This window comes from Oryctolagus cuniculus, chromosome 5 (assembly GCF_051225735.1).
Source record: "Oryctolagus cuniculus isolate XC-2025 breed Fujian yellow rabbit chromosome 5, ASM5122573v1, whole genome shotgun sequence".
NCBI lineage: Eukaryota > Metazoa > Chordata > Mammalia > Lagomorpha > Leporidae > Oryctolagus > Oryctolagus cuniculus.
In genome coordinates, this window is record NC_142871.1 from 21,414,258 (window position 1) to 21,435,148 (window position 20,891).

Sequence of the window (20,891 nt, forward strand, 5' to 3'; positions counted from 1 at the left end):
ACTGTAGTATTCAAAGGCACAGACCAACAGTATAAAAGCTAACCTATTAGCCAAAGTTATTCAAAATCATAACACCACAAATTACATATGAAAGCAGATGATATCACTAAGTAAGATTTTGCTTCAGATCCTCCAGTCCACTACCTCAGTGAAATTCAGTCATCTCAGTAAGCAATTTTTGTAAAACTTTGGTATTGAACTGCAATAAACTAGAGGTGGCACTGTTGTCTCATGTTAACCAGAGACCAAGTTTTACAAACATTTATAACTGAAGTATTGTAGACTGTGCTGTAGTTCAGACTTTATTTTTTATCATGGGCCATAAATTTGAATTTTTGAAAATATATGAAATATTTTGTTTCTCATAGACATTAAATGTTGAGTTTAATTGAGTAAACAGGAAAAGAATTCTTTTGATGTTGGGATAAGCATGTTAAGTTAGGTCACCAATATACTAATAAAACAAATCACTGATTAATTTCCTCTTGACATAAAGTACTCAACTTATAAAAGCAAGCTAATTTGATGATTTTAAGTTAGTAGTAACTTAATTTTTCTAAAGTATATAATACCCTTAAAATTAGAGTGTGTAGGTTTTGAGTTAGTTGCAAATATATTGAAGCAGAGCAGCTGACATATTGATATATTTTACTTTAATCAAGTTGACTACCAAAATTCCCTTTTATAAACATGATATTCAGAACTGATTATTCTGAATTCAAAGCTGCTTGACTTTGAAAAGAATGGCTCAGCACATTCTTTCAAGTAGAAAATTTTCCTATTCATTTTAAATACAGTTCACTTTTGTGTTTCCTTGCTTTCTGCTTTTCAACAAGTGCATTATGCAACGCAAGGTGTAATTTAATTTAAATGCTGCTCATTCATACATAAATTTGTCAAATGTGATTTCAAAGAAGAAATTACATATAATTATTTCTGATGACTTATTTTCTAGCTGAAGTACATAATAATAATAATAATAATAATAATAATAATGATGTTTTTTTAGTGATACTAAGTTCCAGGAACTTTATTATCTTGAAGCTTCACAACCTTGAGGGAAAGCATTGTTATTCTAATTTACAGAGGATAAATGACCCAGGTGATCATGGTTGGACTGTGGCCAGATTAACCAGTGTGCTGTATTTCCCCATGTAACAACTTCTTTTTAAAATCTGTTTCATATCCTTAATGTTGTTCGGTTATCCAACTCTATATTTTTATATTTTTCTATTCCATGAACTCTTCTACTATGTTCACTTCAAGTATCAATATTTTATTTGATATTTCTTTAATGTTTTAACACATATTCATTAATGTACTTAAATATTGTAATGTAATAGTTATAGTTTCTTACCATTATGCTAGATAATTTGAAATTGAGACAATTAAAATATCTTAAGAAAAACATAATAAATTCCAATTATAAATGTTTATGCTCACTAAGGTAACATAGACAGCTAAATAAATAATAGACAGTTATTTATGGGATACACAAGAAATACCTGAAACCAGCACAACTGTATATTATTATTTTCCCCATTCAATTGTCCTTGCTAGATATTCAGTTTCCATTCAACATTCTAATGGTGCCAGTAAGTAACTATGTGACCTAGGGTAAGCTAATTAGATGCTGGTGCTTCAGTTTGCTCATCTGCAAAATGACAACAGTCGCAACATCTTCCTCCTAAGTTTGTTGTGAATTAAATGTGTCAGTATAAGCTAAAGGCTTTACAAGTCCTCTGACAAATGAGGCAGGAGATGCGGCACAACTGGTTAAACTTCTACTTGGGACAACTGCATTCTGTATGGGAGTGCTTGGGATCACAATCTACTACCACTTCCTATCCAGCTTCCTGCTAAGGTACCTGGGAGGCAGCAATTGGCAACCCAAGTACTTGGATTCCTGCCACCTACATGGGAAACCCAGAAGGAGTTCCCAACTCTTGTCTACAGTCTGGCCCAGCCCCAGCAGATGAGTGAAACAGCAAATGGAAGATCTCTCCCCTCCCCTCCCCTCCCTTCCCCTCCCCTCCCCTCCCTTCTCCTCTCCTCTCCTCTCCTCTCCTCTCCTCTCTTTGTAATTTTCAAATAAATAAATAAAATAAAACTTTTTAAAAAGCATCTGATAGAGTCCAGCTTGGTGGTGAAGTGGGTTAATCTGCCTCCTGTAGTGCTAGCATCCCATATGAATCCTAGCTGCTGTACTTCTGATCCAGCTCCCTGCTAATGAGCCAGGGAAAGTAGTGCAGGATAGCCCAAGTGCTTGGGCCCCTGCCACCCATGTGACACAGAATAAGCTCTTGGCTCCTGGTTTTGGTATGGCCCAGTCCTGCCCAATACGGCCATTTGGGTAGTGAACCAGCAGGTGGAAGACCTATTTCTCTGTCTTTTCTCAATCTCTTTTGTAAATCTGCCTTTCAAATAAATAAAAATAAGTGTTTTTTTTTAAAAAGCATCTGATATAGGGGCTATCCTTGTGGCATAGCAGGTAAAGTCACTCCTGTGGTGCCAGCAAACCATATAGGCATTGGTTTGTGTCCTGGCTGCTCCATTTCTGTTCCAGTTCTCTGCTAGTGGTCTGGGAAAATCAGGAGAAATGGCTCCTGGCTCCTGACTTTGGCTTGGTCCAGTCCTGGCCACTGCAGCCATCTGGGGAGTGAATCAGTGGATGGAAGACCTTTCTTTCTACTTCTCTTCTCCCTCCTCTTTGTAACTCTAAATTTCTAAATAAATTAATAAAACTTTTTTTAAAGCATCTGATATAAATGTTAGCAGCTGGAGCTGGTGCTGTGGCGTAGCAGGTAAAGCTACCACCTGCAGTGCCAGCATCCCATATGGGCGCTGGTTCAAGTCCCGCTGCTCCACTTCTGACCCAGCTCTCTGCTATGGACTGGGAAAGCAGTAGAAGATGGCTCAAGTGCTTGGGCATTTGTACCCATGTCAGAGAAGCAGAAGTTCTTGACTCCTGGCTCCTGGCTCCCGGCTTCAGATCAGCGCAGCTCCAGACATTGCAGCCAACTGGGTAGTGAGTCTCTTTCTCTCTCTCCCTCTCTCTCTCCACTTCTCTCTGTAACTCTGCCTTTCAAATAAATAAATAAATCTTTAAAAAGTATTAACAGGTATTCTGTACCACCATTGCTACTAGGAGTCAGAAATATAGAGATTTCTAGAGAGATCCTGGGCAAGGCAGCTATAGGTTGGAATCTTCACTTTGCTCTTGCTTATCTATGAAAACTTAGGCAAATTATTTACAGTATCTAAGCCTCATTTCTTTATCTGTAACATTGAGATGGTAGTAACACCTTCTTTTTGAGAAAACTAGAAATAATTCTGGAAGAGTATTTAAGAGACAAGGAGGACTCTAATAACACTCAACTAACCATATTTCATTAAACTTTTAGCTCTCTCTGGAGTTTCTTTTGAGTTTCCTGATTAAAATAGTGAATGCTCATTTAATTCTGACATACATATTTATAATTTAAATTTTTTTTAGATACTGAAAACAAATTACTAACAAGTACCAGCACCCAGAAATAACCACTTTAACATAGTGGTATATATGCTTCTTCATTTTTTTTCTGTTTGTACTCCCTTTTCTTTTATAACCACGTAAATATTTTTGAAAAGTAATAGGAATTTAGGTTGCCAGTGCCTAACTCTATGAACTCCATTCTTCTTTGGTTTGGTTGAAAGGTATAGGTTAAAAAAAAAGATCTAGATCCTTCAAGGGCACATAAGTTTTGATTTGGACCAGAGAGAGTGAACATAAGGTAATGGTTAATTTAAGGAAGACTAAAAGTGACAGCCTGGCAGGAAAAGAACACAGAGAGGAAAAGCACAGAGTTGCATGAGAGTAAGGGTAAGTAAATACAATTTAAGATTTTCCTCACTGATTTTCCATCAGAAGTTTGGAGGTATTTGTGGTAGATTCTGAACTAATCAAAGTGCTTAAACTCACAGCTATCAATAATAAAAATAAAAAGCCGAGGGATGGGGATGTGATAGGGCTCAGGAAACCTTTAGAGCCCAGGATCTGGACAAGGGAGTCGGACTGGAAGCTCTGGTTCAGGGAGTGACAAGGACAGTGGCATCAAAAGGCAAATGGCCTGTACAGCCATAGGAGGGAACCAGTGGGCATATTCAGGTTCAGAGGTGTTTTCAGCTCCCATCTCACATTCTTTATGACATAATTGTGTTCTTCTCTGGTAGATACAGTTCTTGTCAAATCTGTACATCAGACCTGCTTGGGTATTCTGGGCAATGAGGTCGGCTGTTGGTGGGGACATTAAGGAGAATGAAGAAATGTTCCAGAAAATTCATATTCCCAGACTGTGTTTAGGGAATTCACACGAGGCTTTGCCTGTATATCACTCCTGAGCTGTCCTATGTCCAGGTGTTCAAATAGCAATGTTTGAGCACCTGCTCTGGAGGTTTGACATATCACACACACTTGTAATGAGGAAAGGCCTGGGCACTTTGGCTTCTTTGCTAACACTTTGCCTCCTTGTGTCTGCATGAGACATTGATCAAAGATCACAGCACTTTCTGGCTGAGCCCGAACATGGCCTGACAATCTTATGAACACAGCAAGTCCAGAAGTCATTGGGATGGAAGCACACCTGCTGTCACCAGCATAGCATGTTTGAGCTCTCCTCTAGTAACCTTTTGCTAGAATCCTCAGACTGGTTCCAGAGACATAAGGATGAACCTGAGGGAGGCACAGTCCTTGGCCTGACAGAGCAAGGCAGCAAAGGAGGTAAATAGTGTTCACGCCATGCAAAGTGCTGCTTTTGGAAGTGCACTCAATGCAGTCAAAAGGAACTAGGGACTCTTGGTATCCTTATTTATAAGATATTTGAGATGGTTTTGACCCATACTAGAATCTGTCCTTTTTAGTAAAAGTTAAGCCTAGTAACCCTAACTAACTGCAGTCTCTTAAATTCTGTATAAACAAACCTTTATTAACCATTTCCTTGTCAGGTCAACATGGACAATACAGGCTAGTAAACAAAGGAACAGGTCTTTGATAGTAAATATGCACAGTGATAATGCAAGTGGCATACATTTATGGTTCCTTCATTCATTCAAGAAATTCTAGGAGCTCCTTGGTTATCTAAGGTGGGTCATTGCAGTGGGAACTGTGCTCAAAGTGAGGACAGCACAGATCATTTGTGAAGTTCATACAGAGGAATGGATGAGTAATGAACATACTGGGGACTAACACCAGGCATTGCTCAGCCTGGAGGAGAGAAGGTGAGGGAGTAACCACACCAACAGAGGTGACCACCCTTCTGTTAACAAGAGGAGATTGACCATGCCCAACTTGGGTATTATCCTAGATACTTGCCCCTTCCTGGAGAACTGACCAAAGCTCCTTTGCCACACCTACCACATACCTCTTAGTATTCACTGAAAGTACATACATTCCACTAAGCCACAGAAGCATAGCTCAAAAATAAAAGCAATCAGAGGAAAAACCTATAATTAACTGCACAAATGACTAAAAATAAACACAGAAATTCAAGAAAAAAGAAGTAAGACATCATGACCCCCACAGGAATACAACAACATTTCAATATTAGAATGTGAAGATGAAGACATTGATGAAATGCCAGAAATGGAATTCAAAAAATTAACCATAGGATTACTCAAAAAACAATCAGAAGCAAATCCATGAACCACAGAATACCATACATAACATGAATGGACAATTCTCTCATGAAATTGAGATTTTTAAAGAGAAATTAAAATGCAATATTAGAAATGAATAATTCAATAGATCAAACAAAAAATGCAGTAGAAATATTTAACAACAGACTTGAGGCAGAACAAAGAATATCTGAGCTAGATGACAAATCTTTAGAAATCATTCAGACAAAAAAAAAGAAACAAGAAGAAATTAGAAAACTTAAAAAGCAATATTGGAAATTTAAAGGTACTATCAAATGACCCAACATATGGGTCTTAGGAGTTGCTAAATGTATGGAAAGAAAGAATGGACTAGAAGGCCTATTTAGTGAAATAATTCCCTAATTTGGAGAAAGAAAGGGGCATACAAGTACAGGAACCACATAGGACTCCTAACAGACATGATCAGAAAAGATCTTTACCACAACACATTGTACTCAACTTTCCACAGTAAAACATAAAAAAAATATTTAAATTGCATGACAGAAACACCTTATTACATTCAGAGGATCTATACTTAGAATCACAGCTGACTTCTCATCAGAAACCCTACAGGCTAACAGAGAATGGTGAGACATAGTCCAAGTCTTAAGAGAAAAATAACTGTCAACCCAGAATATTTTACCCTGCAAACCTCTGATTTATGAATGAAGGTGTAAAAAGACCATCCATAACAAACAGAAATTGAAAGAATTTGTCACCACTTTTCCAACCTTACAAAAGATGCTTAAGGATGTGCTACACACAGAAACACAGAACAATAATCATCATTATGAAATAATGTAAAGGCACAAAATCCCCCAGTAAAAGTACTAACAAAATCCTAAGTAAATAATGAGAATATTTCTGGGAAAATACAGGGCCAAGCTATTTCTTATCAATAGTCACCTTGAACGTAAATGGCCTCAACTCTCCAGTTAAAAGATAAACTGGCTGAATAAATTAAAAAACAAGACTCTCTATTTGCTGCCTACAAGAAACACATCTTACCAACAAAGACACATTAAGACCAAAGTGAAAGGATATAAAAAGATAATCCATGCTAACAGAAAACAAAAAATGTCAGGAGTAGCCACCCTAATATCAGACAAAATAGACTTTAACATAAACACTGTTAAAAGAGATGAAGAAGGGCACTGTGTAATGATTAAGGGATCAATTCAGCAGGAAGTTGTTACTATAATAAATGTAGACAGATGATCAATGAAGAAGCAACAGAACCTTGACATTATGGACCAAATGGACCTATTGATATCTACAGAAATTTTATGTCCCAGTTGCAGGATACACATTATTCTCATCAATAGTAGAACTTTCCCTAGGATAGACAATATGCTAGGCCATAGAGCATGTCTCAGCAAATTCAAAAAAATCAAAATAATATCATGCATCTTCTCTGACCACAATGAAACAGAGCTGGAAATTGACATCTCAAGAATTTCTAGAACATACTTAAATACATGGAGACTGAACAACATCTTCTTAATGAACAGTGGGTCACAGAAATCAAAATAGAAGTAAAAAAAAACCCTTCTGGAAATGAATGAAAGTGACAATACATCATATCAAGGTTTATGGGATTCAGTAAAAGCAGTGATGAGAGGCAAGTTTACAGTAATAAGTGACTACATGAAGAAATTGGAAAGGCACCAAATAAAAGAATTATCAATGCATCTAAAGGACCTAGAAAAACTACACCAAACTAAACCCGAAATTAATAGGAGGATAGCAATAATTAAAATTTGAGAATAAACAAAATTGAAGCCCCAAAATAATACAAATGATCAGTGAAATAAACAGCTATTTTTTTGAAAAAATAAACAAAATAGACACACCATTGGCCCAACTAACCAAGAAAAGAGGGGGAAGACCCAAACCAATGAAGTAAGAGATGAAAAATGAAATGTAACAACACATACTGCAGAAATAAAAGAATCAACAAGAATTAACACAAGGAGCTGTAGGCCAACAAATTGGGAAACGTGGAAGAAATAGATAGATCATATGCCCACTCTCACCATTGCTATTCAATACAGTTCTGGAAGTTTTAGCCAGAGCTAATAGGCAAGAAAAAGAAATTAAAGGGATACAAATTGGGAAGGAAGAACTTAAATTATCCCTCTTTGCAGATGATATGATTCTTTATTTAGGGGATCCAAAGAACTCTACTAAGAGACTATTGGAACTCTTAGAAGAGTTTGGCAAAGTAGCAGGATATAAAATCAATGCACACAAATCAACAGCCTTTGTATACACAAGCAATGCCATGGCTGAGAAAGAACTTCTAAGATCAATCCCATTCACAATAGCTACAAAAACAATCAATTACCTTGGAGTAAACTTAACCAAGCACGTTAAAGATCTATATGATGAAAATTACAAAATCTTAAAGAAAGAAATAGAAGAGGATACCAAAAAATGGAAAAATCTTCCATGCTCATGGATTGGAAAAAGCAATATCACCAAAATGTCCATTCTCCCAAAAGCAATTTATACATTCAGCGCGATACCAATCAAAATGTCAAAGACATTCTTCTCAGATCTGGAAAAAATGATGCTGAAATTCATATGGAGACACAGGAGACTTCAAATAGCTAAAGCAATCTTGTACAACAAAAACAAATCTGGAGGCATCACAATACCAGATTTCAGGACATACTACAGGACAGTTGTTATCAAAACAGCATGGTACTGGTACAGAAACAGATGGATAGACCAATGGAACAGAATAGAAACACCAGAAATCAATCCAAACATCTACAGCCCACTTATATTTGATCAAGGATCCAAAACTAATCCCTGGAGTAAGGACAGTCTATTCAATAAATGGTGCTGGGAAAATTGGATTTCCACATGCAGAATCATGAAGCAAGACCCCTACCTTTCACCTTACAGAAAAATCCAGTCAACATGGATTAAAGACCTAAATCTACGACCTGACACCATCAAATTATTAGAGAACACTGGAGAAACCCTGCAAGATATAGGTACTGGCAATGAATTCTTGGAAAAGATCCCAGAAGCAAAGGCAGTCAAAGCCAAAATTAACATTTGGGTTTGCATGAAACTGAGAAGTTTCTTTACTACCAAAAAAAAAAAAAAAACAGTCAGGAGAGTGAAGAGACAACCGACAGAATGGGAAAAAATATTTGCAAACTATGCAACAGATAAAGGGTTAATAACCAGAATCTACAAAGAGATCAAGAAACTCCACAACATCAAAACAAACAACCCACTTAAGAGATGGGCCAAGGACCTAAACAGATATTTTTCCAAAGAGGAAACCCAAATGGCCAACAGACACATGAAAAAATGTTCAAGATCACTAGCAATCAGGGAAATGCAAATCAAAACCACAATGAGGTTTCACCTCACCCCAGTTAGAATGGCTCACATGCAGAAATCTACCAACAACAGATGCTGGCGAGGATGTGAAAAAGCGACACTAACCCACTGTTGGTGGGAATGCAAACTGTTTAAGCCACTGTGGAAGTCAGTCTGGAGATTCCTCAGAAACCTGAATATAACCCTACCATACAACCCAGCCATCCCACTTCTTGGAATTTACCCTAAGGAAATTAAATTGGCAAACAAAAAAGCTGTCTGCACCTCAATGTTTATTGCAGCTCAATTCACAATAACTAAGACATGGAATCAACCTAAATGCCCATCAACAGTAGACTGGATAAAGAAATTATGGGACATGTACTCTATAGAATACTATACAGCAATAAAAAATGAAATCTGGTTATTTACAACAAAATGGAGAAATCTGGAAAACATCATGCTGAGTGAAATAAGCCAGTCCCAAAGGGACAAATATCATATGTTCTCCGTGATCCCTGACAACTAACTGAGCACCAAAGGGGAAACTTGTTGAAGTGAAATGGACACTATGAGATACAATGACTTGATCAGCCCTTGTCTGGACTATTGGTGAACAACTTACTACTTTATCCCTTTTGGTATTTTTGTTTGTTCTACTTAATACTATTGGTTGAACTTTTTAATTAACATAGTATTATTCTTGGGTGTTTAAATTTAACTGAAAAATGATGCCTGTTAAATGTAAGAGTGGGAATAAGAGAGGGAGGAGATTTACAATTCGGCACATGCTCAATTGGACTTGCCACAAACAGTAGAGTTAGAAACGTGCCAGGGGATTCCAATTCAATCCCATCAAGGTGGCATGTACCAATGCCATCTCACTAGTCAAAGTGATCAGTTGCAGTTCATAATTGATAATGATAGGATTAAGAGTCAAATGGATCACACAAACAAGACTAGTGTCTGCTAATACTAACTGATAGAATTAAAAAGGAGAGAACAATCCAACATGGGAAGAGGGACATACAGCAGACTCATAGAATGGCAGATGTCCTAAACAGCACTCTGGTCTCAGAATCAGCCCTTAAGTTATTCAGTTCTGGCTAAAAAGCCCATGGGAGTATTTCAGGCATGGAAAACCATGACACTGTGGCAAAAAAAAAATGATCTAAATGAAAAATCTCTGTGAATGAGATCCCTGTGGAAAGAACGGCCATCAAAGAAGGAGGTGCCTTTCTCTAAAGGGAGGAGAGACTTTCACTTTGACTATGACCTTGTCTAAATAAGATCAGAGTTGGCGGACTCAAAAGGCTTCCATAGCCTTGGTAGCTCATGATAAGAGTCCTGGGTGATTACTAACACCATAAACAAGAGTGTTAATTGTGAGGTCAACAGCAGGAGTCACTGTGCACTTACTCCCCATGTGGGATCTATGTCCTTAATGTGTTGTACTATGTGAATTGACGGTATAACTAGTACTCAAACAGTATTTTACATTTTGTGTTTCTGTGTGGGTGCAAACTTTGAAATCTTTACTTAGTGTATTCTAAATCAATGATCTGCATATAAAGATAATTTAAAATGAATCTTGATGTGAATGGGATGGGAGAAGGAATGGGAGATGGGATGGTTCAGGTCGGAAGGAGGTTATGGGGGGAAAAAGCCACTTTAATCCAAAAGCTGCACTTTGGAAATTTATATTTATTTAATAAAAGTTAAAAAAAGGAAATAGATAGATCCTAGACCCATACAACCTACCAAAATTGTGTCATGAAGACCTGGAAAACCTAAACAGACAGATAACCAAGATGGAGATTGAAGCAGTAATAAAGACCCTCCCCAAAACAGAAAAGCCCAGGACCAGACGGCTTCACTGCTGAATTCCATCAGACATTTAAAGAACTAATTCCAGTTCGTCTCAAGCTTTTCAAAACAACTGAAAAGTAGGGAGTCCTTCTAAACTCCTTCTATGAAGCCATTATCACCTTAATAACTAAAGCAGAAAATATAACAGGGATTGAAATCTATAGATCAATATACCTGATAAATATAGATGCAAAAATCTTCAACAAAATATTAGCTAATTGACTCCAACAGCAAACCTGAAATTTCTTTTACCCAGACCAACTGGGATTTATTCTGGTATTCAGAGATGGTTCAACACTCACAAATAAACAATGTGATACATCACATTAACAAACTGAACAACAAAAACTGTATGGTTATGTCAATAGGTGCAGAGATGCAGAGAAAGCCTTTGATAAAATACAGTACCCATTCATGGTGAAAACCTTAAGCAAATTGGGTATAGAAAGAACATTCATTAACACAATCAAGGGAATTTTTGACAATCCCACAGCCAGCATCTTATTAAATGGAGGAAAGCTCAAAGATCCAGAATCAGACAAGGATGCCCACTCTCACCATTACTATTCAATATAATCCTGGAAGTTTTAGCCAGAGCTATTAGGTAAGAAAAATATATCAAAGGGATACAAATTGGAAAGGAGGAAGTCAGACTTGCTATTTGCAAATGATATGATACTATATAGAGGGCATCCAGAAGACTCCAACAAGAGACTATGTAAACTCATAAAAGAGTTTGGTAAAGTGGCAGGATATAAAATTAACACAGAGAAATCAATAGCCTTTGTATAAACAGACAATGCCATGGCAAACAGAGCTTCTAAAACTTCTAAGATCAATCCCATTAACAATAGCTACAAAAAGAACTAAATTCCTTGGAATAAATTTAACCAAGGATGCTATTGATCTTTATGATGATAATTAATAAACATTAAAAATAGAAGAAGACATTAAAAAATGGAAAAATCTTCCATGTTCATGGATTGGAATAATCAATATTATCAAAATGTCCATACTAGGCCAGCGCCACGGCTCAATAGGCATCGGCATACCGGGTTCTAGTCCCGGTCGGGGCGCCGGATTCTATCCCAGTTGCCCCTCTTCCAGGCCAGCTCTCTGCTATGGCCCGGGAGTGCAGTGGAGGATGGCCCAAGTCCTTCGGCCCTGCACCAGCATGGAAACCAGGAGAAGCACCTGGCTCCTGGCTTCGGATCAGCGCGATGCGCCGGCCGCAGCAGGCCGGCCACGGAGGCCATTGGAGGGTGAACCAATGGCAAAGGAAGACCTTTCTCTCTGTCTCTCTCTCACTGTCCACTCTGCCTGTCAAAAAAAGAAAATAAATAAATAAATAAAAAATAAATAAATAAAAAAATTCATATGGAAACATAAGATGTCAAATAGCTAAAGCAATCTTTTTTTTTTTTTTTTTTTTTTTTTGACAGGCAGAGTTAGACAGTGAGAGAGAGAGACAGAGAAAAAGGTCTTCCTTTTCCATTGGTTCACTCCCCAAATGGCTGCTATGGCTGGCACCCTGTGGCCGGCACGCTGCGCCGATCCAAAGCCAGGAGCCAGGTGCTTCCTCCTGGTCTCCCGTGCGGGTGCAGGGCCCAAGGACCTGAGCCATCCTCTACTGAACTCCCAGGCCACAGCAGAGAGCTGGACTGGAAGAGGGGCAACCGGGAGAGACCCGGCACCCCAACCGGGACTAGAACCCAGGGTGCCGGTGCTGCAGGTGGAGGATTAGCCAAGTGAGTTGCAGTGCCAGCTAAAGCAATCTTATACAACAAAAACCAAGCAGGAGGCATCATAATGTCTGATTTCCAGACATGCTACAGGGCAGCTATATTCAAAACAGTCTGGCACTGGCACAAAAACAGATGTGTAGTAACTTCAGAAATCAATCCATGTATCTACAACCAACTTATCTTTAATAATGGAGCTAAAAATCAATCCCTAGAGCAAGGACAGTCTCTTCCAAAAATGGTGCTGGGAAAACCGGATGTTCACATGCAAAACTATGACACTAGACATATCTTAACCTTACATCAAAATCCACTCAAAATGAATCAGACCTAAATCTATGACCTGATGCGACCAAATTACTGGAGAATATTGGGGAAACTCTGAAAGACAGTGGCATAGGCAAAGACTTCTTGGCAAAGACCCAGAAGCATGGGCAATCAAAGCCAAAGTGGATAAATGGGATTATGTTCAGCTGAGAAGCTTCTGCACTGCACAGGGACACTCAACGAAGTGAAAAAGCAACAAAGAGAAGGGGAGAAAATATTTGCAAACCATACAACTGGTTTAATATCCCGACTCTATAAAGAGCTCAAGAAACTCAACAACAATAAATTAAACAGTTTAGTTAAGAAATGGGGAAAGACTTGAACAGACATTTTTCAAGAGAGGAAATTCAAATGTCAACAGAAAAATTGAAAAAAATGCTCAGGATCACTAGCCATTAGGGAAATGCAAATCAAAACCAACTGAGGTTTCACCTCACTACAGTCAGAACGGCTCTCATTTCTGAAATCAACAATCTGCAAATGCTAGTGAGAATGTCGGAAAAAAGGTATTTAATCCACTGTTTGTGGAAATGTAAACTGGTGTCTACTGTGGAAGACAGTATGGAGATACCTCAGAAATCTGAATATAGACCTAACATATGATCCAGTCATCCCATTTCTGGAAATCTACCCAAACCAAAAGAATTCATCATATGAAAGAGTTATCTTTACCCCCATGTTCATTGCAGCACAAGTCACAATATCTAAGATGTGGAATCAACCCAGATGTCCATCGACCGTTGACTGAATCTATTTATTTATATAAATATTCTATATTTATATATATATATATATGTGTGTGTGTGTGTGTGTATATATATATAAATATGGAGTACTACTCAGCTATACAAAAAAAAAAAAACAAAGAATCATATCTTTTGCAACAAGATGGGCACAACTGGAAACAATTATACTTAGTGAAATAAACCAGTCTCCAAAAGACATACATAATATATTTTCCCTGATCCATAGTAACTAATAGAGTATCTAAAATGTAATGTATTGGAGTGAAATGGACATTTCAAGATTCAATGATTGTTTACAATCCTCGCATCTTCTTTTGAGGAATAATTTTTTTTTCTTTGTACTACTTTTTGAACTTGTTTACTTAGTATAGGGTTAACTTTACATTCACTAATAACTGAAATTTATCTTTATGAAAACTAAGAATGGGAAGGGGAGAGGGAGTAGGAAGAAGGGTTGGAGTATTGGTGGGAGGGAGGGTAGGTTGTGAAGTATTACTATGTTCTTAATCTGTATATATGATATATGTGAAACAAGTATATGACTTAAATAGAATTAAAAGAAAACTCCTGGAAAATGACCAAGCAGCATTTGATGGAGGCTGCCATGCAGTGTTTGGATTAAACTTTATGACACCCATAATGGTTTTTACTTTTTATGCTGTACTCTTTTGTGTAATTTTCAAATGACATGCACATAATTATTATTATTATTATTTTTTTTTGACAGGCAGAGTTAGTGAGAGAGAGAGACAGAGAGAAAGGTCTTCCTTTTTCCGTTGGTTCACCCCCCAGGAGCCAGGTGTTTCTTCCTCAACTCCCATGTGGGTGCAGGGCCCAAGGACCTGGGCCATCCTCCACTGCCTTCCTGGGCCACAGCAGAGAGCTTGCCTGGAAGAGGAGCTACCGGGACAGAATCCAGCACTCCAACTGGGACTAGAACCCGGGGTGCTGGTGCCGCAGGCGGAGAATTAGCCTAGAGAGCCGTGGCACCGGCCCACACAATTATTTTCTTGATAGGATGATCCGATTTACTCTTTCAAAGGCCATAAATGGAAAGCACATGTTCCTTCAGATTCAGTTATCACACTACCTTAGGTGGTATCAAGCTTTGGGGTAGAGGCTGAGATTTTAATTTGAGTCTCTTTTGTGAAAGAATCAACCTATCATTCTTGCTTGCGATTTTGAGAATCTTTGATATGTTTTGAAGGTTATTTTTAGCATGAGACATAAAGATTGAACCTAGTTATGAGGTGCAGTATGACATTTCAACCCAGCTGTATGACATGTTACAATAAAATTAAAGTAATCTGCATATTCTTGTCTCAAAAATTAATCATTCTAGCTTTTTTTCTTGGAAGGATTAAACATTCTTTTTTCTATCTCTTTTTAAATATGCAATAAATTATTGTTGACTACAGTCACACTATTGGGCTTTATAACAGTAGAATTTGTTCTGCCTATCTAACTCTGCTTTTGTATCTAATCACATCTTTTCATTGTTCTCCCCACCTCTGTTTCACAGCCTCTAGAAATCACTATTTTATTATTTACTGCTATGAGATACTTTTTTAGCTTTCATGTATGAGTGAGCACATGCAGTATTTGTATTTCTATGTTTAGCTTATTTCAACTCCAGACTCATCTATGTCATCGCAAATAACATGATTTCATTCCTTTTTATGTATAATATTCCTTTGTACATAAATGTCATATTTCCTTTATTCAGAGGAGAGTTTATATTAAAAAAGAATCATCTTACATTACAGATTGCTTTTCTGAAATTGAAGGATTTATAAAGTATCTTAAGAGCTTATTTTGGGAATTACAATTTCTCAATAACTATGGGAAAATATAATTTTATAAATAGAAATTTTTTCTGAATATTATATAAAACATGCAAAAATATAATCAATAAGTAATTTGTATATATACAATATATAATCAGTAAGTATATAAAATATAATAAACAAGTAATTGTTAACTAGGATAAACCTGTTTTAATTAGTCCTAAGTAGTCATAAAATTTGATTCTAATAAACCCAGCAATAAAAATATTGAAACGTACAGTTAACACAACAAGAAATGCCAGAGAGTATACGATGCAAATTATAAGCAATGATATTTTAATAATTACATGATAAATTTATCATTAAATTACAAACAATTCAAATGTATATATAAACATTCAGAACAACATACCTTTGATATCATTTTTCTCTAAGTCTTTTAGTGCTTGAACAAATGTCAGTTGACTTTCAGTGAGAGGCCAACTGTTATACAACACCGAACACTGGATAATGTACTTGTAACTCTGTGAAATAAAATGCAGTTGTTAAGAATAAAAATAGTGTGTATTTGCGCTAGGCATATAAGTGCATCCTTTGCTGGATTATGAATGATAATTTAGTTAAATAACATCAGACATTCTCAAAAGTTCTATAATTCTACAGTTTATGAATGTTTTATCTCCTTACATTTACAGTAACATCTGAGATTATCTGACTTTCTATTTTTTGGCAATGTAATATGTTTGAAGGGAAACCTCACTGCTGTCATATTTTGCACTTCTTAGATTGCCCATGAGTTTGAGCATTTTCTCCAAGTTGATGGTGTGTAGGGATTTCTTTTCATTCACAAATATTCATCTATATCACCTATTATTACTTTCACAGATTAATATTTTATTTCACAACTATGTCTGTAAGATATTTGGGTCATGCTTTTATTTACCACTAGTTGGGGACAAGTTTTATTTCTCTCTATATGGAAGTAATCTTCTCAGGACCACCTACTCCACAGTCTACCTTGTCTCTGTTGATTTATGATCATCCCTCTCTTCTACATTTTATTTTAAGTTTCTTTTACTTTGTTTTTTAATGGTTATCTCATTCATTCTTCTGCTGCTTTAAAACAGATCCATTGTCCTTTCCCCCTTGAACATATGGCACATTCATGCCAGTTTTCATTAATATGTGATCTATAATCTGTGCTCTTATTAATTTGTGAACTTTGAAGTTATGTAGCCTCTTGAAACTCATTTAGAAAATAATACAATTATATGCATATTATAGAATTAGCTTGCAGATGAAATTTGTTACGTAGTTAAGGATTTTGGCACAGAGGAATTGTTCAAGAATGTTTCATTCTTCAATTCTGGTTGTATCTTGGTGGCACTAAATGTAGAAAATATTATGCACTGACAACTCTTAGGAAGAGGATTGTTTTATTTTATATTTTTAAGAGCAGTGCAATAGCATAATTCTTTTGAATGCAAATACAAATATACCTGCTGTGGTGTGCTACAGTTTTCTTCCCTCGTGGGCAAATTGATAACTTCCTCTTCCAAAAGAGGCAGACCAGTGTCTACAACTGTACTTCCAAGTTTACCCTTATTGAATTTCTGACTTCCTTGGGTAGACTTCTTCTTAGCTGCTGCATCTGGATCTTTCTTGGGTGATGTATGAAGTAAAAGGACTTGCTTGCTTGCTGAATAGGAGATATATTAATTTTGTGTTAAATATATGATATATAAATTTTTATTAAATTAGTTACATCTATCTATGAAACACTCAAAAGAATGGGAGAATTATTTTGGTTTAATGAAAATAAACAATATAATTGGCTTCTTGGAAACATTTTTGCTCTTAAGATACATGACTACAACAGAACATTAGCTCCATAGTGCAGTACATATTTATGAAAAACTGTTGATTGTTAAACGAATTTACAACAATGTCTCATTCATCTGTGTCACTGAACATCACCATACTTCAAAACTGACTTCCTTACTAATCAAGATCATGTGTATGTCAACACAGTCATAAAACCCTTCTGCTTTAATTTCTTTAAGATTTATTTATTTATTTGAAAGGTAGAGTTACAGAGAGGCAGAAGCAATGAGAGAGAGAGAGAGAGGTCTTCTATCTGCTGGATCACTCCCCAAATGGTCACAATGGCCAGAGCTGTGCCAATCCAAAGCCAGGAGCCAGGAGCTTCTTCTGGGTCTCCCATGCGGATGCAGAGGCACAAGGACTTGGGCCATCTTCTACTGCTTTCCCATGGCCATAGCAGAGAGATGGATCAGAAGTGGAAATCCAAGACTCGAACTGGTGCCCATATGGTATACCAGAACTGCAGGCGGTGGCTTTACCTGCTACGCCACAGTGCTGGCCCTCTTCTGCTTTAATTTCTAATTTCTCTCTGTATTATTTTGTAATTAACAAGTAGTTTTTATAAGATTTGGGGGAGTTAAAAATGGAAATTTGTTGTATGCTACTAATGAATTTATCAAACATTTATTGAGAGACCAAAGGTAAACAGCACAATGAAATCTGAGATGAGGTTGTTTTCTTAACACACACACACACACGCACACAGAGAGAGAGAGAGAGAAAGAGACCAAATTGAACAAGATGTATAAAACAATTAATTTAAACCAATAGTTAATCTTGCCTACAGCCTTAGGCAATAGTCATTGTCTCAGGTTCTCTGAACTCCAATCTTGTTTTTCTGAGCCTAGCAACTCAGCTGTTCACCACTTGGACTGAATTCCCTGTGCACAGCCAGGAAGATACTCACAGATAGAAATCTGAAGAATTGGAGATGTCACATTATGTTTCCCTTCCCTTAGGATCACAATTTTGGGACAATAAAAATTTATTAGTAGAGTACCAGAAATGAGTATCTGAGAAGCTTAGAAATATGCATAGGGATCTGCTTGGTCTTTAGCTAAATTCTAAACTTCCCTTGTACACTCAACAATGGCTGGCAGACAAGAACTAGTGGGAAACTGTGAGCTTAATGGAGATTCTAGCAGCTGCATAATGTGGAGAGAAGTGGATTTCTGACCTGACAAAGTGAAGGGAATTTAGTGAACACCCATAAAATTTGGTTTAGAACCCAGAAAATTGTCAAGCTTAAAAGTGGAGCTACCTAGAGTAAAAGCAACTCTAGATCTGATGTATATCTGATCTAAATCAGAAACAAGTTGTGGCAGTCTCCGTCTAACCTGTTAACAAAATAAACTGCTTACCTTGACAAAATTATTTCAGTGAAATATAATAAAGACTCAGCAATATAGCAGTCATAGTGTGCAACATAGTTTATAAGAAGAAGCAAGGAGTGTGATCATAACTTGAGAAAAAAGTTACAGACACATAACTAATACCGGCATTGAACTTAGCAAACAAGGTCTTTAAAACAGTTATTACAAATGTGTTTAAGTACTTAAGGGAAAAGATGGATATACTGAACACCAACCGAAAAAATGAAATATATAAAGAAGCAAAATAAAATTTTTCATCTAACTGTATGTAAAAAAAAGGAACTCTTGTAAAGACTTTAAAAATTCTGAAAATCAGAATTAAAGATTAATAAACTGGAAAATAAATGATAGAAATTCTCTAAACAGAAGTGCAGAGTGAAAAAGAATTTGAGATAGGCTATATTATCCATGGTATAGTGTGGCTGTGGAACAGTGACCCCACAAAGAGATCTGTCCACTCAGCATGCTAGACTGTGATCTACCCGACATAAGAATATTTACAAACTTAATTATAAGTGAAATATCTAAAGTGAGATCAAACTAATTTGAAGCTCACCCCAACCTATATGTCATTTGTTCTCAAGATAGAGAAGGAAGACAGAGAAATACACAGAAAGAAATCAGTGGGAGTATGACCTAGTCAAAAACAATTTTAGTGACTGGCATTATGGCATAGTGGGTAAAGCCATTGCTGTAACTCCTGTATCTCATATGAGCACAGGTTTGCTTCCTACTAATGGCCTAGAAAAAACAGTGGAGGATGGCTCAAGTGCTTGGGCCCCTGCCATCCAGGAGGGAGACCCAGATGAACCTCTTGGCTCCTAGCATTGCCATGGTTCTGTGCTGGCTGTTGTGGCGCTCTGGGCAGTGAGCCAGCCGGAGAATGGTCTCTCTCTCTCTTTCTGAATCTCTCCCTCCCTCAATTCCTCCTTCCCTCTCTCCTTCCCTCTCCAGCTTGGACTTTCAAATAAACAAATAAATGTAGACAAAAACCACTATTTCAGAACTGTATCTTCCAAAACTGAGATAGTAAACGTTTGTTGTAGCAAGTTACTCAGTTTGAGTTATCTGTGAGGCATGAGTTTCAAGACTACCATTTTTTATCAGAAACCATAAATTATACCAAGTCCTATATATACTATGTTTTCACCTGAAAGTAGATACCTATGATGGAATTTAGTTTATAAATTAGGCACACAAATTTCTAAATTAGGCACAACAAACAAAAAGAGGTCAACTACAATAACTAATAAAACAGGACAATTATGTGTTGTGATAGAAGATATATGAATGTGATATTTTAGTCTCTAAAATATATTATTGCACTTTCACCCTTTTCCTTACAGTAAAGCTCATTACATCTTTACTTGTGGCATGTCCAAATTGCCAACATCACTGCTTTTGTGTTTTGGGGCCAAAGTTATGTAAAATAAAGGCTCCTTGGAAACACAAGTGCTGCAATACTACAACAGATGATCTGAAAACTGAGATAACTCCTAGGTGACTAATGGATGGGTAGTATATAGGTGGATACTGCTGCACAAAGATGTTGATTCACAAGATAGTGAAGGAGGATGCAGCAGCACCAGATTTCATGACGCCACTCAGAACAGCATGCAATAACAGTCTTAAGAACTGTTTATTACTAGAAGTTTCCACTTAAGATTTTTGGACTGTAATTTATCATCACTAACTGAAACTGTGATAAGGAAAGACTACTGTAATTTGCTCTGGAAGTCACTGGAAGAAAATACAGACAAAAAACGATTTAACATATATATGAGACCTAGACAGAGCTCACATAGAATATTATACTTAGACATAAATTTAATGAAGTATGTATAAAATATTCCATTGAAAATTGTGAAAACTGGTATAGAAATCAAAGACTCAAATATTTGTGAGATATACTTATATATATATAAAGATATAGTGAGATATATTTGTGAGATATATTTTCATGGGCAAGAAAGCTCAGTTTTATAAAGATGTTAGTATTTTCCAAGTTCAAAAATCATTGAAATGAAGAGCTAATACTTTGAAAAAATAAATAAAATTGGTACAGCTTTGGCCCAACTAACCAAGAAAAGGGGTGGGTGGGGACCAACACAAATTAACAAAATTAGAGATGAAAAGGAGACATCATAA

The 20,891-nt window shown here is 36.7% G+C and overlaps 1 protein-coding gene across 3 annotated transcripts in view; it reads right to left on the bottom strand.

Moving 5' to 3' along the window:
* The window catches only part of ADGB (androglobin), a 217,516-nt gene that overhangs the window by 27,116 nt on the left and 169,509 nt on the right, over window positions 1–20,891 (bottom strand). For all 3 annotated transcript variants that reach the window (XM_089332586.1, XM_008263621.5, XM_008263619.5), the window contains 2 exons: window positions 16,986–17,185; window positions 15,899–16,010 (listed from right to left, as the gene is read on the bottom strand). In XM_089332586.1, coding sequence (XP_089188712.1) covers window positions 15,899–16,010; window positions 16,986–17,185 — 312 coding nt within the window. The remainder of the gene's footprint in view (window positions 1–15,898; window positions 16,011–16,985; window positions 17,186–20,891) is intronic.